Source organism: Phascolarctos cinereus, unplaced genomic scaffold (genome assembly GCF_003287225.1).
Source record: "Phascolarctos cinereus isolate Bilbo 61053 unplaced genomic scaffold, phaCin_HiC Scaffold_4;HRSCAF=312, whole genome shotgun sequence".
Taxonomy (NCBI): Eukaryota; Metazoa; Chordata; class Mammalia; order Diprotodontia; family Phascolarctidae; genus Phascolarctos; species Phascolarctos cinereus.
The window spans coordinates 721608663-721626353 of NW_027555847.1; the positions used below are offsets into that span (position 1 = coordinate 721608663).

At 45.5% G+C, this 17691-nt stretch overlaps 1 protein-coding gene across 4 annotated transcripts in view; it reads right to left on the bottom strand.

Annotated features, from left to right (window-relative positions):
* DGCR2 (DiGeorge syndrome critical region gene 2) overlaps positions 1–17691 on the bottom strand; it is a 102127-nt gene that overhangs the window by 51105 nt on the left and 33331 nt on the right. For 2 of the 4 annotated variants that reach the window (XM_020996483.2, XM_020996481.2), the window contains 2 exons: positions 10357–10479; positions 1355–1477 (listed from right to left, as the gene is read on the bottom strand). In XM_020996483.2, coding sequence (XP_020852142.1) covers positions 1355–1477; positions 10357–10479 — 246 coding nt within the window. Of the gene's footprint in view, positions 1–1352; positions 1478–10356; positions 10480–17691 lie in introns of all 4 variants that reach the window. The other 2 variants (XM_078154445.1, XM_078154444.1) reach the window with 1 other exon arrangement.

Below are 17691 nucleotides of genomic sequence, written 5' to 3' on the forward strand. Positions count from 1 at the left end.
ACCTTCTGGATGCAGCCTATGACCTCACTAGCCACTACTATGGCTCACTATCCATGAAGCTGGAAATTTACAACAAGTGAATTCTTCAGCCAGTGCTGAATCAAGGGGTCTTATCTCTGGGAGAAATCCTTGCGATCCTCACCTCTTTCAAGTGAACTGCCCGACCACATTCCAACTCTTCCTAGCTTCATCATGTTGATTTTTGGAACCCCTATTGATTTCTACTCAATTTCATCTTCTTAGATTTGACCCACTAGTGCAGATTAACAACTCATCTGTGGCTTATAATTACTGTTCCCCACCCAGGTAACATTACAGACTCCCCCCCCCAAAACTTCCCAAATATTCTATTAAAAGGCCCCACATCCAAGTTGTCCAGATCATTTTGGATCCTGACCCTGTCACCTGACCTTCTGCCTCTCCCTCCCAGATCTGTGTCATCTGTAAATGTGAAAAGCACGTCCCCTCTATTTCCAAGTCATGAGGGTATCAAACACTGAGCTGTGGGGTCCTCCACTACAGACCTTCTGCCAAGCTGACACAGAACACTCACGACTCCTTTCTGAGTGAATTCTTCAGCCAGTTCTCAATCCGCCGTTAGCCTACATCTCATCTCATCCACAAGAGGAGCAAGAGACTGTCAAACGCTCTGCCATGTAGATAACTGGGCCCACCGTCTTCCTCTGATGTGCCACTCTAGGCGGCCTATCAAACACGGCCATGAGCCTGATCTGGGTGGAACCGTTCTTAAAGGAGCTGAACAGGCTCGCTCTCAGTGACCACCGTTTCCTTTTCTCGATGACCACTGATTCAGACCTGGGACTTCCCTGGTGAAGGGAGCTTCTGGGGAAAAAACTACTGCTTCCCAGAGGAGGTCAGCAAGTATCCTGCAAATCACAGTCTCAAGAGCGTGGCCTGGGATTCATGGCTTCATAGACCATCCTGCTCTCCTTTGTGCAGGGAAATGTTTGTGTTTCTTGATGTCTGTCATATTCACGATAATAAAGGGGCTGCATGGAGGACTGAGAGTAAGTTAAATGACTTGCCAGGAGTCACATGCCAGGAGGCATCAGAGGGGTGACTTGAAAACCCAGGTCTCCCTGACTCCAAAGCCTGTGCTCTATTGCCTGTGTTACGCTGTCTCTCTACTTTACTAATTAGACTTAAGGAAAAAAAAACTCAACCCCTACCAGAACACAGAATTTGGCACAATCCTGCCCACAGGACTGTGACATCTATGATAAAAATATCACTTTGATGTCTAGCCAAAACCACTGGGTGTCTGATCCAGTAGGAAGGTGTCCACAGACCTTCCCACCTCATAAACAAAGACCATCACAAGTCTACAACTTACTGCTAAAGCGGACGGGCTGCGCCACATTCACCGTGTGGAAGCGGGTGGCGTCTCCTCTTCCACGACTGGGCCGTGAATCCATGGCCTCCTTTCCATGATAAGAACGTTGGTCCCCAGGTACATCTAAAAGTAAAATAAAATGTCTAATAACCACAAAATGATCTATGCTTTTTGAAGTTTAGCTAAAATGCTTCAGAATGGCACACAAAGGAAGAGTTCAAGAGCTAACTGGTGACAGACACCATTTTAATTGGAGAAATGAATTCATTCAGTACTTTTTATTATAAGCCAGTATCAGTCAAAATCAACAAGCTTTTATTAAATGTCTGTCAGCCTGCCAAGGGCACTGGGGCTACCCTCCAACAGGCTTTCAAGAAGGATTCTGGGGCCTGCCCAGCATGGGCATCTCACAATCTCCCCTGCTGCTACATGCATCCCTTTCCAGCTCATACCCTGGGTATCAGAGAGGCTAACAATAGTTCCACTGCTCCACGAAAGGGCAAGCCCTTCTACTGCCCTGTGGCTCCCTTCACTGGGCCAGAAGCTCCATTCCTGAGCCACCCACTCCCTAATATATGTTGTATTCCTTTAGAAGGGAGGCAGAGGTGGAATCAGGCTTCAGGATTGAATCCCTGGGCCAAGAGCTTAATAAATTAATGCATATTTTCATTAAGCACCTTGTTCACAAAGTATCGTAAAGTCACCTGGGAAGGATACATGCTGTATTACAGGTGAAAAGTTGGAAGTTAGGCCTTCTTAGCCTCACCTGGATGACTACAGTAGCCTCCTAACTGGTCTCCCTACTTCCAGCCTCTCCCCTCTTCCATCCATCTTAAGCCTGGTTCCCAAAGTGCCCTTCCTTTATAAAGCACAGGGCTGCCTCTTGAGGTTCCCACTGCGTCTAGGCCCAAATCTAATTTTTGTCTCTTTGACGTTCACTAATGCCCTTCACACACTAGCTCCAGACTTCCTTCCAGACTTAGATTCCCCTCGCTTATCACTGGCCTGCACGTATCCCATCACCATATCTTTACATGACCCACCGCCATGCCTGGAATGCCCTCTCTCCACGACTACACCCCCTAGAAATCTCTAGCCTGGAAAGGTGGAGGCCTACAGGCATGGAATTCAGTAAGTATCATTAGGTTTAGCGGCTTCATCAGTCAGCTCTGCATAACTGTTTTTATCAGTTAATGTGTATATTAGGAAATAACTGTGATTTTTTTAAAGAGCATTTTTAAAAACTGGGGGGGAAAAGAAGAACAGGCCCAGGAACCACAGGGGACAAGAAGAAGGGGATCGCACCGAGGTATATTGTGGAACCAGTGAAATATCCAAGAAATAACAGGGAGCTGCTCCCATCTCTGGATGGGCCTTCTACGGCTACAAAACACATTCCTTCCAATAGGGCAAGTGGAGGCTTACGACAGGCAAACAATCTGTGCTGGAGGGGAAGGCAGGACAGATTATAGAAGCACACACCCAACATAACACAAAGTTCCATCTGAGACCCAAGGAAGGGATGGATACTTCCATAGCGAAGAATCAGGAAAGCCTTCAAGAGGACCTCGGACAATGGGGCTGAACCTGCTGCAGGACAAGATTTCAAATGCAGGAACAAGGGGGAGGAGTGATGTAGAAGTCTCAGGAATGGGACAGCCCAATCCTTGCAGGAGGGGAGCCTTGCATCAGGAGGAAGAAAGTAGGATGACATCTGGGCTGTCCCGCCTGGACACTGTGATGTAGATGAAAGGGCACTGGCCTTGAAGTTGAGACTCCAAGCTCTGATGCTCTTTAGCTGTGGGACCCTGGACAAGTCACCTGACCTCTCTGGGCCTCGGCCTCCTCTTCTGCAAAACCAATAACTGTTGCTCAGAGCCAGAGGCTGACTAGTCACTTATGGGCCAGACTCTAGACGATTCAGGGGCTTTTTTGTTGGAGGTGTGGGAGTGAGTACAAGAGTCATTAACAGGTTGATCTCAGTGACCTCAGAGGGCCATTCCAACTCTAAATTCCATGGCAATGACCTCCATGGCAGGAGTGAGCTGTGACAGCCAAGCAATCCGCCATTATTTCTTGGTGATGACTGGTGGAAACTGCCATCCCCAACCCCTGGGTGAGGTGTCCACTGGGGAGGGAGAGACAGAGGAGGCAGCAGCAGCGATTCCTCACTCCCCAGGGTGGTCTAGGAAAATAAGAGTGAGGACTGCCTCAAGAAGCACAGGAACGTGGAGGTTTCTGTTGCAATGCAAACTGCCAAAATCCTGCTAAATGTGATTACGGGAAAGGCAGCAAGATCCTTCTGTTTCCTCCTCTAGAATACAGGAATAACAAAATTCAGCTCTCAAGGAACTGAATTACAAAGATCGTATTTACAACCGCAGTCTCTGGTGATTCACACCCTAGGAGAGGAGAACGTACCATGTTAAGGGCTCTCCCCCCAGAGCAATGACGGAGTGCCACGAGGGCTTAGGTTTTAAAATTGCTTTTCCAGTGCAGCCTGGCTGGGCCATCTCCTTAACCCTTTCTCAATGAACAGCATACACATGTGATACAGGAGAGGGTACAGTCAGCCAGCATGGGTCCAAAACAGAGAGGTTTCCAAGAAGGGCTTGGGACAACACGCATCCAGGAGTCCTGGGGAAGGTTCAGGGACCGAGCTAGATGCCCTCTGAACTCAGGGGTCTAACGCCTGTGATTCCATAGCAACCCTGACCCTCACAACTTCATCCTCTTGCCCAGAATTTCCCAATGCTTTTCCAGTCCGTGACCCCTGCAGATGTATGCACTTTCTGTGACATTCCATTGGCCAATTGGGAAGATTCCTGAAGAAGAAAATATTGCTGAGAAAAGGAACTGTTTGCAGTATTTGGAAAAATGGAGACATCCTCTAATAAGATAATGGAGAGAGAACTTAAGGGAAAATGGAATTTATTAAAACAACAACACACACACCCCTACAGGAAATAGAATAATGAAGGCCCAGATGCATTTTAAAGTTTGCAGGCGTGATGAAGAATTGGAAATGAGGGGGGCAGCTAGGTGGCACAATAGATAGAGCTCCAGCCTTGGAGTCAGGAGGACCTGAGTTTAAATCACTTGACACTTACTAGCTACATGACCCTGGGCAAGACACTTAACCCCGTTGCCTAGCCAAAAAAAAAAAAAGATATTAAAAAAAAAGAATTGGAAATGAAGGAATGCCCATCAATTGGGGAATGGCTGAAAAAGTTGTGGTATACGATTGTGATGGCATACAATTGTGCTACAAGAAATGACAAGTGGGATGGCTTCAGAAAAACCTGGGAAATTTTATACGAACTGATGCAAAGTGAAGGGAGCAGAAACAGGAGAACACTGTACTCAGGAACAGCAATATTGTAAGATGAGCAATTGTGAATGACTCAGGTATTCTCAGGAAATATAATGATCTAAGACAATTCCAAAGGACTCATGATGAAAAGTGCTATCCACCTCCAGAGAAAGAACTTGTAAAGCCTGAATGCAGAGTGATGCATACTTTAAAAAAAAAAATTTTTTTTCATGGGTTTGTTTTTTTTTCTGGTCTGCGTCTTTCACAACATGACTACTACAGAAATATATTTTGTATGACTGCCCATGTATGACCTATATCAAATTGTCTGCCTTCTCAATGGGGGAGGAGGAAGAATTTGGAACTCAAAATTTTTAAAAATGAATGTTAAAAATTGTTTTTACATATAATTGGGGAAAAAATTTTAAATATTTTAAAAGTGTACAGGGCACTTTAGGTACAACAATCCTGGGGCGACATCTGTCTAGGAGTCAAAATAGGAGCTGAGCAAAGAAAAGGCAAGAGAAGGGAAAGGGATCAGAACCAAGGGAACGAGTGTAAAAACACATGAGAAAGGAGGAGAGAGAAAGCTGGGCAAAGCTGCTGGGGCCTCCAGGCGGCCACGGGGTGCACTGGGTCCTCAGGACAGCGGCTGCTACTGCTCCACAGCTACTTCTTCAAAGGGTTCCAGCCAGGGATGGCCCAGAGTCAGCTCATAAGATACAACAGGCCCAGCCTCCCTCATCGTCCCGCCTCCCAAGCTCAGAAAACAGATGTTCCCTAGGAGGATTCTGGTTTCCCTTTCTCTGATGGGCCAGCTCCTTCCAGGACCTCCATTTTAAGGAAAGTGCCTGCCCAGTCACATCTTCATATCCTCTGGGCTCCATTTCAGACTTCCCAGGCTTTCTCCACCAACCCCCGTGCAAACAACCTTCTTCCTCCCTCCTCCTCTTTCCCCTATTGGAACGTAAGCTCCTTGAAGGCAGGAATTGTCTTTCTTTCTGCTTGTTTTGGTATTCCCAGCACTTAGCACAATGCCTAGCAGTGAAAGCACTTAATAAATGTTTGGTGACCCACTGATTTATAGAGGAAAAAGGACAGAAAAAGCGTAACTAGCTATTCTCTGCTTCAGTTCTACAAGAGGGAATGAGGTGGTCCAAACTAAAGAGACGGGCCCTTTTCTCTAGACCAGTGGCCTCTTCACAGGCCCCTGCCTCATGCCCCTGTCCGTAAGCACAGAAATATGCTGCCAGCAGAAGGCTGGGGGTACAGTGGGAGTGGGGTGCACAGTGGTGCATGCTGGGTAAAGTGTATTAGGGAGAAAAGAGGGTTGCAGAAAATGACTAAGGGCATTTCACCAGGACTGCCTGAGAAGACAGAGCCTCAGTTGATCTAGATGGTTATGTGAAAGGCCTCAGCCAGATCTGGGAATCTGGGACACTATGGACGCAAACAAGGTCCCCTCATCATCAACAGCCCCTCTTCTCCCCTGGTGTCTCCTCTCACATTCCATGCCATCCAACTCACCGCTACTAAAGCCTGGCAAGGCTTCAGTCCATTTCTTTCAATTTTCTCTTATATCAGGGCACAAAAGTTACCAGTTCTAAAAATCAACCAAAAACATCACTTAGAAAATGGAAACTAAGAGAAAAGCTCCCATCTGTCCCTCAAGCTTGCTCCAGCGCTCTAAAGAGCTTTCCCAGAATCTAAGAAAATGAGCCTTTTCCTTTCCCTCTTGGAGAATGTTTGTGAAGACAATTGAACAGAGGGTGGTCTGGTAATCTAGGTCTCTGGGGGATCACATCCTGCTGGGTTAAGATGCTACTAACACGTAAACGGTATTTCAGGACACTCTAAATGCATTTCATCTGCACCACAAGTCACTGATGCAGAAAATAGGATCACAATACCAACTGAATTGAATTAAACTCAGCAAACATTTAAGCACCTATAACGGGTAGGACTCAGTGCTTGGTGACAATACTTCAATGCAAAGTGACAGTGGCATCTGCCCTCATGAGTAGGGAGAAGCTACGGCAAGTATATGAACTATGAACACGAGGCAGAAAGCGGCAAAGCAAGAAAGAGGCCCCATCTGTGCAATGAGAAGCATGGGTCAGGAGAGCTCATGTCCCTTTTTTATTTGGGGGGGTGGCGAACAGATGGGCAAAGAGGACTCAAGAAAGGTTTTATGGAGAAGGCAGCCCACCCACGGCCCTTCCTCAAAGCCTCCAGGAGAAGGGCAGCTACAACGGAAAGAACACGTCTGGCAGTCTGCTGAGAAGGCCTAGTGGGCACTGCAAGCCAGCCCAGGCTTAGAAGCCAGCTCTGCAGCAGCGGCAGCAGCATGGTGGTATTCGATATTTGGCTAAAAGCTACCGTAGACAACAAAGGAATATCAAAAATTTTCACAGCAAGCTTCTCTGATGAGGGCCTTACTTCTCAAATATATACTGAGTATGGAACTGAGCCAGGTTTATTTCAAAAAAAAAAGAACAATTCCCCAATTGAGAAATGACCAACGGATACAGACAGGCAGCTTTGAGAAGGAGATATAAAAGCTATCTAGAGTCACATGACTAGATCACTACTGATTAGAAAAAGGCAAATGAAAACAGCTCTGAGCTACCACCTCACACCATTGAAAAATGCTGGAGAGGATGAGGGAAAAATAAGGACATCAGTGAAGTGTTCATGGAGCAGTGAAGTGGTCCAACCCTTCTGGAGAACAATTTGGAACCAGGCCTAAAGGGCTACAAAACTGGGCATACCCTTTGAGCCAGCAATACCACTACCAGGTCTGTACCCCAAAGAGATCAAAGAAAAAGGCAAAGCTCCTATTTGTACAAAAATACTTCTAACAGCTTCTTTTTGTGGAGGCGAAGAATTGGAAAGTGAGGGGATGCCCATCCCACGGAGCTGAACAAGCTATGGCCTGTGATTGTGATGGAGTGCCATTGCGCTATAAGAAATGACAAAGGGGGGGCAGCTAGGTGGCGCAGTAAATAGAGCTCTGGCCTTGGAGTCAGGAGGATCTGAGTTCAAATCCAGCCTCAGACACTTAACACTTACTAGCTGTGTGACCTTGGGCAAGTCACTTAACCCCGATCGTCTCACTAAAAAAAAACAAAAGAAATGACAAAGGGAGTCGTTTCAGAAAAAACATGGCAAGATGTATATGAACCGATGCAAAATCAAGTGAGAAGAACTGGGAGATCACTGAGCACAGTAATAGTAATATTGTCATGACTGTCAGCTATGAAAGACTTGGCTACTCTGATCAATACAATGATCCAAGACAATTCTGAAGGAACAGTGAAGAAAAATGCTATCCATCACCGGAGAAAGAACTGATGAACTCTAAATGTAAACTGACATACCATTTTCTCTCTTTATTTTTCTTGCCTTTTTTTTCCAATATGGCTAATATGGAAATGTTTTGTATAATAAATGTTTTTGTATAATTAGTATCATATTGCTTGCCTTCTCAATGGTGGTGGAAGGGGTAGGAAGGAGAAAGAATTTAGAACTAAAAATTTAAAAAGACAAGAATTTTTACAATAAATAATAAATAGAAAAAAATGTTAATTGACTTATAAAATCCATCCCCAGATCATCCAAAGAACTCAAAACAAGATGGAATCTGGCCGCTGTTTAGGGGCCTCCCTGCTCCAGGATCTCAAGTGGCATTACAGCAGACTTTCCAGCTGAGGGAGAAAAGGCAGGGTCAGATCCTAGAGCTTCGGGGAGTCTCTGAAATCACGTACTCCCACATCTCATTTCACAAAGAAGGAAAAACTCACATCCAGGATGTGTTTAATTAAAGCTTGCCAGATACCTGGTTGGATCTGGGCTTAACAGAATATTTCAATACGCTGCCGTGGCCAAAACAACTTACTAGCCAGTGGCCACTCCTGAGCTTTGTGGGCTCCTGTACCAAGGCCTGTGTGGCTGGGCCCACAACAGAGCTTGTCTGCTGAGCTCATCCGTGTCCTGGGAGAGTCTCTGAGTGCCCAAGGCCAGTGCCATGATGAGCTGAGGCCTGGCAGGGCCCTTAACACATCATGGAGGGATATCAGCTCTGTGATGTAACTTAGAATGGAGGCAATACCACGCTCTGCCTTCTGCCTGTCTTCCTGTACCATCTATCTCCTTCACCAGTCTTAAGCAATGGCATTTCCTGTGATGGCCTAATACCAGGGCACTGAGACATGTAACAACCTGAGGCTTTTTAAATACGCCCACAAGAGGTAATCCAGGCTACAGACTGTCTGGAAGAGCCAGGGATGGAAAGCTCACTACCTTGGTGATCTTAAGAAAAGAATGGAGAGAAAGAAGAAGAGGAATACACTGGGGGGGGGGGGTACACGAGACAATTATCTCACATGGGGGGTGCAGCTGACTCTCATCTGAACCGATCAAAGGAAGGAAAAATACACACACATATGGAGTACAGTACAGAAACACATTTCATTCAACAGAGAAACAGGAGCCAAGAGAGAGAAGGAAGAAGGGGGAACTAAAGTAAGAGCAGATTAAGAGAGGGGCAGCTATGTGATGCCATAGTGCACATAGCACTGAGCCCAGAGTCAGGAAAACTCATCTTCATGAGTTCAAATCTGGCCTCAGACACTTACTAGCTGCGTGACCCTGGGCAAGCCTTAGTTTCCTCATGTATAAAATGGTCTGGAAAAGGAAATGGCAAACCAGTGTCTACCAAGAAGGCCCCAAATGGGGTCACAAACAGTCAGACACAAGTGAACAAGATTAAGAGAGGGATTATTCCTAAGCAAAACAATTCTAAAGACGTATAAAAATATTTATAGCAGCAATTTCTGAGGTGGCCAAGAATGGGAATCTGAGGGGACGCCCATAAACTGGGGAAAGGACAAACAAGCTACAATACGTAAATGTGATGGAACACTACTGTGCTAGAGATGATGAGGAAGATGGTTTCAGAGAAACCTAGGAAGACTCATGAACCGATACAGAGGGAAGTGAGCAGACTCGGGAGAATGATTTATTCAATGACATCAATATGGTAAAGGAAAACAACTCTGACAGAACTAAGAACTCTGATTAGCGTAATGAGTAATGCCCAACCACAATTCTAGAGCACTAATGACGAAAAAGTCTCCCTACCTGCCTGATAAACAAAGAACTCAAGAGCGCAGAATGAGACATACGTTTTTCTGGTCACAGCCAATGTGGAAATCTATTTTTACTGACTACATGTTTGTAACAGGGTTTGTTTTTCTTTATTTCTCAAGTAGGAGCAAACGGAGTAGAGGTGAGGCAAGAGTTTATAGTTTATAGTTAATAACAAGTACACTTTTCAGATTATGAAGAGAAAGCTGCATTGAAAACTTTAAAAAGGCAGATGTTTATTGATTGAAAACAAAATATCGATTAAAAAAAAAAGGAAAGCTCACTAACCCCTGCCGTAGCATATTCTGAGTCAGAAAAGAACATGGTACATAAATTTACTGTTACTTAGTTAAAAGTATATAACTACTTCGGATGCTGCAGTTTTATTGGGGTGTCTCCATTCTGTTGCTGGCTAGTTAGCTGAGAATATTTTTAAAGCTAAAATCCAAAGCACAGAAGAAGAGCGCATCCGGCCACGTCTGGGCCCGTGCCAGGACCACAGACCAAATTTCTAGGTTTGTCCAGTCTTCTCACCACTCACCTGGACAGCCAACCTCGTCACTCTCATCTTCGCAGGTCCCCCTGCCGTCACATTGCCAGGAAAGGGGGATGCACTGGATGGCACCACTGCGACAAGCAAATTGGCCTGGGTTGCACCGCAATTCTACAAGACACAAGTTCACAACATAATTAAGGCAGTGGAGACAACCTGATGTGTCCCATGCAAAGACAGCTGCTTGGCTGACTGAGTACTCCAAGATGGAACATGATGGAACAGATTAAGTCTGGCTTAATCAATTTAAAAACATTTATTAGGGTACGGGTGCTGGGGATACCTCAAAAAGCCTACTTTCTAGTGGGGAACTCCCCATGTCCACTCATCAGCAGATACAAGGGAAGGCACTCATCAATGAGGACATGCCCCCAGAGCTGAGCCTGGAGGAAGAGAAGTCATAAGGGAGATGGCATTCAAGATGGAGGGCACGTCAAGTACCAGGATGATGCCCGGAGACAGGGCTCCAGGGAAAGTAACACAATTTTGGTAGAACTGAAAGCTTGGGAAGGGGAAGAAAGGATTGGGTAACTTGCTGGTCCTTTTCAATAAGGAATCAAATAATTCTTTTTAGGTAACTCACTGACAATAGAAAGACCTCTGTTGGTCCTTCCTCCATTCTATTTCCTTCCCACTTCTCCACTAAGGCTACAGGGCCAATGAATCATATCCTCGTTCCTAGAACCCCAAAAGGACATAGATTAATGAATGTACTTATAAAGAAAAAGTGAAAGGCTTTAGTAAAAATACAAAGTTGATGGAATTGAAAAGAAGTATCATTCCGAATAAAACCAGAGTCTTGCACTTGAGACTTCCTTGACTACCGTCTTGTAACCTGGAGATGAGCTTTGGGTCTCCAAAGCTTAGCCATCAGAACATAATCTCCAGGTGGGTGAGGCTAATGAAAGGCAGTATGATTTTATCCAAGAACCAGTCTCATTTAAGAGGCTCGCCAAAAACAAGGTAGGTGATTTCTTTTTTCCAACAGCAACTTAAAAACTACTCTAAGGCATGGAAGAACGGTAAGCTACACTGATAAAACTAGTGGTCACTTAAAATACTAAAGGAGAATTACAGCCCCCATCTCATACAACACTTCACTTTACTTTGCTCCTACCACATTTCTGTGATGTTGGGCTGTAAGCTCCATGGGAACACGGACTTCTCTTACCTAAACTTTCTATCATTCAGTTAGGGCCAGCCACAGTGCTCTGGGCATGGGGGGCAGGCCTTTCATAAATGGTTGCTGAATGAATATGTAGGTTGAATTAAATACCATAAATGATGAACATACTGCAGTGTAAAGACACAGGAAACAATTTTCAGTCGTATAAAAGAAAAACAACACATTTCTTAACTGACATTCTTAGCCAATAAACCTGAATGGAGGCAGGCACATGGTGGGTTAAGAGCTGTGCAGAGGTCTTGCAAATGTATAAACTCAGGCAAGTCAAAACCACTCTCGACTTTCCATCTTTGATTCTCTCTACCACTGGACGCATGGTATAGAGTTCAAAGGAAATGTGCCCTACAAACTGATCACACATTTAAGATTAAACAGCAACATGTATTCTGATATGAAAGGACAGCACGGCTTTCAAAGACAATGCATGGGGTTGGATGGGGTTGGAGACCTGGACTATAGTTTAAAAGGGGAGAGAAGGCACCAAGGGGAAATCTCATTCTCTATCCTATCTTCACCACAGGCAGAAGCGCCACTCTTCTTGGATGGAGAGGACGGAGACCCTGAAAGGAGTAGAGTATTCACCTCTTTCCTACCTCAACCCGTACCCACACCCTTCCCCTGACAGAGTCTGTGAGGGAGGAGAAGAAAGGCTGACATATCTGACATGCACCACAGGGGCTGGGAGAGCACATCTCAAAAGGTTCACAGCAAGGGCAGGTAGGATTCCAGAGAGGAACATTCAGAGGGGAAGTCAGCCCAGCACAGACAGGAAACCTGCTAAGAATGAAATCTGAAGAAACAAAGAGAGGGGTCCACAACCAGCTCAGGTGTGCCCAGAAGCTCAGCAGCAAGGGACGGAAACAGAGGAGAGATCCAGAGCCCTCACAGCCCAGCGCAGCACCAAGAACATCGGGAGGACTCGTGCTCAGAATGAGCTGGGCCAGGAAGGGAACGGAACACAACCGATGGGAGGGTTAGCTGGACTGAGGAAGAGGAAGATGAAAAAAGGGACGATCAAACATGGCATTTAAAGCCCTTCCTACCTTCCCAGCTTTCTTGTACTTCTCCCCCTTCCATCCGCTCTATGAGCCAACCTCATGGCCACCTTCCTGTTCCTCACACAAGTCACTATATGTCCAACCTCGACACCTTTGCCCCCGTTGTCCTCCCCGCCAGGCGTGCTCTTCTTCTTCACCTCCACCTCTCAGCTCCCCTCTTCTGCAGGAGATCTCTTCCAGTCACCCCTTCCCCTGTGGTTTCCTTCCATTTACACTGTAGAAACTTCACACGTACAGGGTTATTTGTATGCAGTCTCCCCTATTTGAATGTGAGGTGCTCGAGAGCAGGGACCGCATTTGCACCTGTTCTGGTATTCCTAGTGCCTGGCACGTTGTAAGTGCTTAATAAATGCCTGCCAACTGACTGACTGACTGACTTTGTATCCCCATATCCAAAACTGACATGGAACAGGAAGAAGGGAAGCCAAGAGCTCTCCCTCGTTAGAAGTCTTCCAACAGCGGCAGCCTAGGTGGCGCAATGGACAGAGCTACATGTGAACCCAAGCCCTCGAGACTCCTTCACTAAGCTACACTGTTTCTAAAGCCCAAATTAGTAAAGTAGAGGAATGAGCCGACAACTCAAAGAAAGTTTACATATGATGACAGTCCTTGGTGTGAGGAGTTCTCAAAGGAAGAAATCCAAGCTACAAAAGACATAAGAAAAAGTGCTCCACAATTTGGAACTCTGCCCACAGGGCTACAAAAATGTGCATGCCCTTTGACCCAGCAACAGCACTGCTAGGGCCGTGTCCCAGAGAGATCACACAGATGGGGAAAGGACCCACATGTGCAGAAATATCCATAGCAGCTCTTTCTGTGCTGGCAAAGAACTGGAAATGGAGAGCATGCCCATCAGTGGGGGGAATGGCTGAGCAAGCTGTGGTGTGTGATTGTAACGCAATACTATTACTCTGTAAGAAATGGTGAGCAGGCAGACTTCAGAAAAACCTGGAAAGACTCGTATGGACTGAAAAATGGGCAGAACCAGGAGAACACTGTATACACAATAACAGCCACACTGTGCAGTGACTAACTTTGACAGACATAGCTCCTCTCAGCAATGAAAGGATCTAAGACAACTCCAAAAGACTCGTAATGGAAGATGCTATCCACATCCAGAGAGGGAACGATGGAGTTGGAATGCTGATCGAAGCAGACTATTCGCTCTTTTTGTTTGTTTTATTTCTTCTTTCTCGTGGTTCTTCCCATTCATTCTAAATTTTCTTTACAACACGACTAACGTGAAAATACATTTAATAAGAATGTATATGTATAGCCTATATCAGATTGCACACCGTCTTGGGGGGGGAAGGCAGGGAGGGGGAGAAAATTTTAAACTCAAAAGCTTATGGAAGTGAATGCTGAAAACTAAAAATAAATTAACTAATTTTAAGAAATGTTTACAAAGTGCTCCAAATCACTAATAATTGGAAAAATGCATGTTGAAGCAACTCAGAGGTCAAACATCACACCAGTCAGTTTGGCCACGTTGACAGAAAAGGAAAACGGTGACTTGAAGGGGCTGCCGACTGAACTCTAATGATGACTGAGCCACTCCAGCAAATGATTTGCAGCCACACCCAGAAGTCATTATACTGAGGATAACTTCTAACCCACTGATAGGTCTATTAGGGCTGACCCCAAAGAGACCAAAGAAGGGAGAAAAGACCCAACGTGTACTAAAATACTTAGAAGGACTCTTTTTGTTATAGCAAAGAAGGATGCAGAGGGGGGTGCCCATCAATTAAGGAAAGGCTAAAGAGGGATATCATTATTCTGCTATAGAAAGGACAAGGGGCACAGTGCTAGCACACAATAGGCACTTATGTTTTCTGACTGCCTCAGAAGACTTGCATAAACTGATGAAGAATGAAATGAGCAGAAGCATAATTGGTAACCAAGTCCACTGTAAAGGAAAACAAGTCTGAAAGCCTCACGGATTCTGATCGACGCCGTGGCCAGCCACGTCTCCACAGGCCCAATGATGAAGCAAAGCTACACATATCCTGAGAAACAGGACTCAAGATGCAGGACAGGACATACGTTCTAGGATGTGGCAAATGTGCAGATTTATTCTGTTTGACCATTTATTTAATATAAGCACGTGGGGCTTTTTTACTGGGGGGCGGTGTAGAGAATTGGGAGCAGAGGAAGGCTTAAAAATAAATACATCTTTTTTAAAGTATTAAGGGAAAAACCAAGAAGGTTCTCAGAGGTCATATGCAGGAACACAGATGTAGACTCGGGAGGAATTTTAGAGGCATTCTAGCACAACTCCCTTTATTTTACAGATGAGGAAACAAAGGCCCAAAGAAGACATAAGACTTACCCAGAAACACATAGTAGCAAGTGACAGGTGGGATCTGTACTCAATTTTTCTCACCTGAGCACCAATTCCTTCACAAATGGGACATTTTAAGTGACTTTTTAAAGAACTATTTACAAATAAAATCCCACCTTAATACAGCGCTCTGAGAACAAGCCCCAAAGCCCTAACCTTCCAAAAGCACTCACACAGCTTTGAAACAATGCGCAGCTTCGGCCTAAAGCTGTCCTGGTCACTCCCACTGGACGCCTTACACAGTCATGGCCCCTTCCTCACTCAATCCACTCGCAGTTCATAAACATTCCCCATCTGCACAAAAGGTCAGCTGACCACCACTTTGCTGCCATCTTCAGACTCCAAACAGCCCCTAGAAAGACCCGGACCAAGAAGGCCCATGGCCCCCAGCACCAAGAATGAGAAATGACCCCACTCCACGTCCCCCTTGGTGAGCCTTTGATCACATCATGTCCCCACCTCCATAGTACCAGCCTTCATTCAAGCAGTGAAACAATTTTCACACACACACACACCCCTCTTCTTCCCTCCCTTCTCTTCTAGTTCGGGCCCTGCTGCCTTCTCTTCACTCCCAATACGAGCAGCAAATCCTCCCTCATGCCATCTGACAAACACAAGCACGCTGCATGGAAGGCCTGGCATGAAGAGATCACACAACCAAGAAGCCACTTCTAAAGCCCCAGAGAGACTGCCCAAGTCTTGAGAAGCTCATCGAGTCTCTCTGGCTCTTCCCTGGCCACTTCATATTTCTCCCGTATAGAATTAACCTGGGACAAATCGTCTCCCCCGTGTGAATGCAAACCGCCCCGGGCACCAGCCCCTAGCTCAGAACCCTGTACAGAGAATGATTCCTGCTGAAGGATCAGCATTCACGAAAGTCCCTTTTTAAATCTGTTTCTCAGTTTTAATTACTGGTTGTGCAACATATCATTTTGTGTTACTTGCTAATATCCATGTCCCGTATCTGAGCCATGAATTAAAGATCATTTAGTGGGCTAGCCTGCAAAATCAGCCAGTCTTTATGAGCATTGTTTTAATAGGAAAATGTCTTGTGTTCTAAAAAAGTGTCAAACAAACTTCAGCACGCAACATGTTTATGAGCTGGTAATTATCTGGAAACTCTGTCCACAAACACAAAAGTCAACAGGGATAGATCCCGATGCCACCTCTTCCTTCCCCTCCTATAGGCCAACTCCACCCCAGAGAGCCAATAGGAAGAGAGGAAGACAGGATCATCTCTGCTTCAGGTTCAGCAGAATTCTTTTTTAAGCCAGAGTCGGGGGATGACTTCACGCCACCTTACTGTCAACTAAGTCTCACCTTATGGAGTTCACAGGCTTTAGATCTGGCCGTGACCTTAAAGATCATCAAATCCAACCATCTCATTTTACCTATGAGGAAACCAAAGCCCAGAAAAGCCAAGTAATTGACCTGAGGTCATATAGGTTTAAAAAAAAAGCTGACATTTTAAGTGTGTCCAGGCTGACCCGGTGTTTGACCTCATACGGTCCTCACGATTCTGAGAAAGGTACCATGTGTATCAGTATGCTCATTTCACAGATCAGGAAACTGCGGCTCAGAGAACAGAGCAATGAAAAGTAGCGCCAGAGCTGGAAGGCGCATTTTCCGACAATACAGTGTTCTTGCTACTCTGCCATCCCGTGAAGAGCACCACCTAATCCAGAGGACGTCATGCAATAATGAGCCAATGCATTAGGGCTCAGATTCTGCTGTATTTAAAGTTTCCCTAATAAAAAAATCTCCATCTTCACAGAGGATGAAGGAGAAAGACAAAACAGAATCACGCTGTGACAAAGCAGTTTACTTAAGCATGAGGAAGAATGGAACAAGACGACACCAAGGGAACGGTTAAATCACCACCTTCAGAAAAACAGTCCCAGGGGCAGCGAGGTAGCACAGTGGAGAGAGCACCGGCCCTGGAGTCAGGAGGACCCGAGTTCAAGTCTGGCCTCGGACACATAACACTTACTAGCTGTGTGACCCTGGGCAAGTCACTTAACCCCCACTGCCAAAACAAAAAAACACAAACACAAAAAAACAGACAAAAACAGAAAAACAGCCCTTGACTAATAAGAGCAGCTGACATTTATACAGTGGCTGCTAATGTTTTACAATTATAATTGAGCCTCACAACAATCCTTCAAGGTGCTGTTCTTATCCCCATTTTACAGTTGAGGAAACTGAGGCAAACAGAGGTAAAGTGACTTGCCTAGGGTCACAGAGCTAGTTAAGTATTTGAGGCCAGATTTGAGCTGAGGTCTTCCTGACTCCCGGGCCAATACTCTAACCACTGCGCCACCTAGGTGCCTGATGGCTACATACCTCAGGTGTAGACAGATAAGGTATATACACCTGCTAGACATAAGACACTGCACTTTTCAGGTTCCTTCTAGCTATAAGTCACTATCATCAATTACGCTCTTTACTGGATCATTCACCACTTCCTACTCATTTTCAAGTACCTAATGACCGGTTCCCATACCATGCTTCCTTCCAAGGCATAGGTGAGAATTACAGACAGCAGCTGAGGTGCATTTGTACCTTCCAAATAACAGAAAATGTAAACGCCTTCACGAACATCAAAAGGCAAGGTTCTCTTTATCCCACATTCTGCACTAAAGCAAAGATAAAGTCCATACATCTGCTCCTTTTTCCACTGGGGTCAAATCACCAGGACCATCAGAGTGTCCTCGGACAGCGGAGCTCAGACTCGCCCA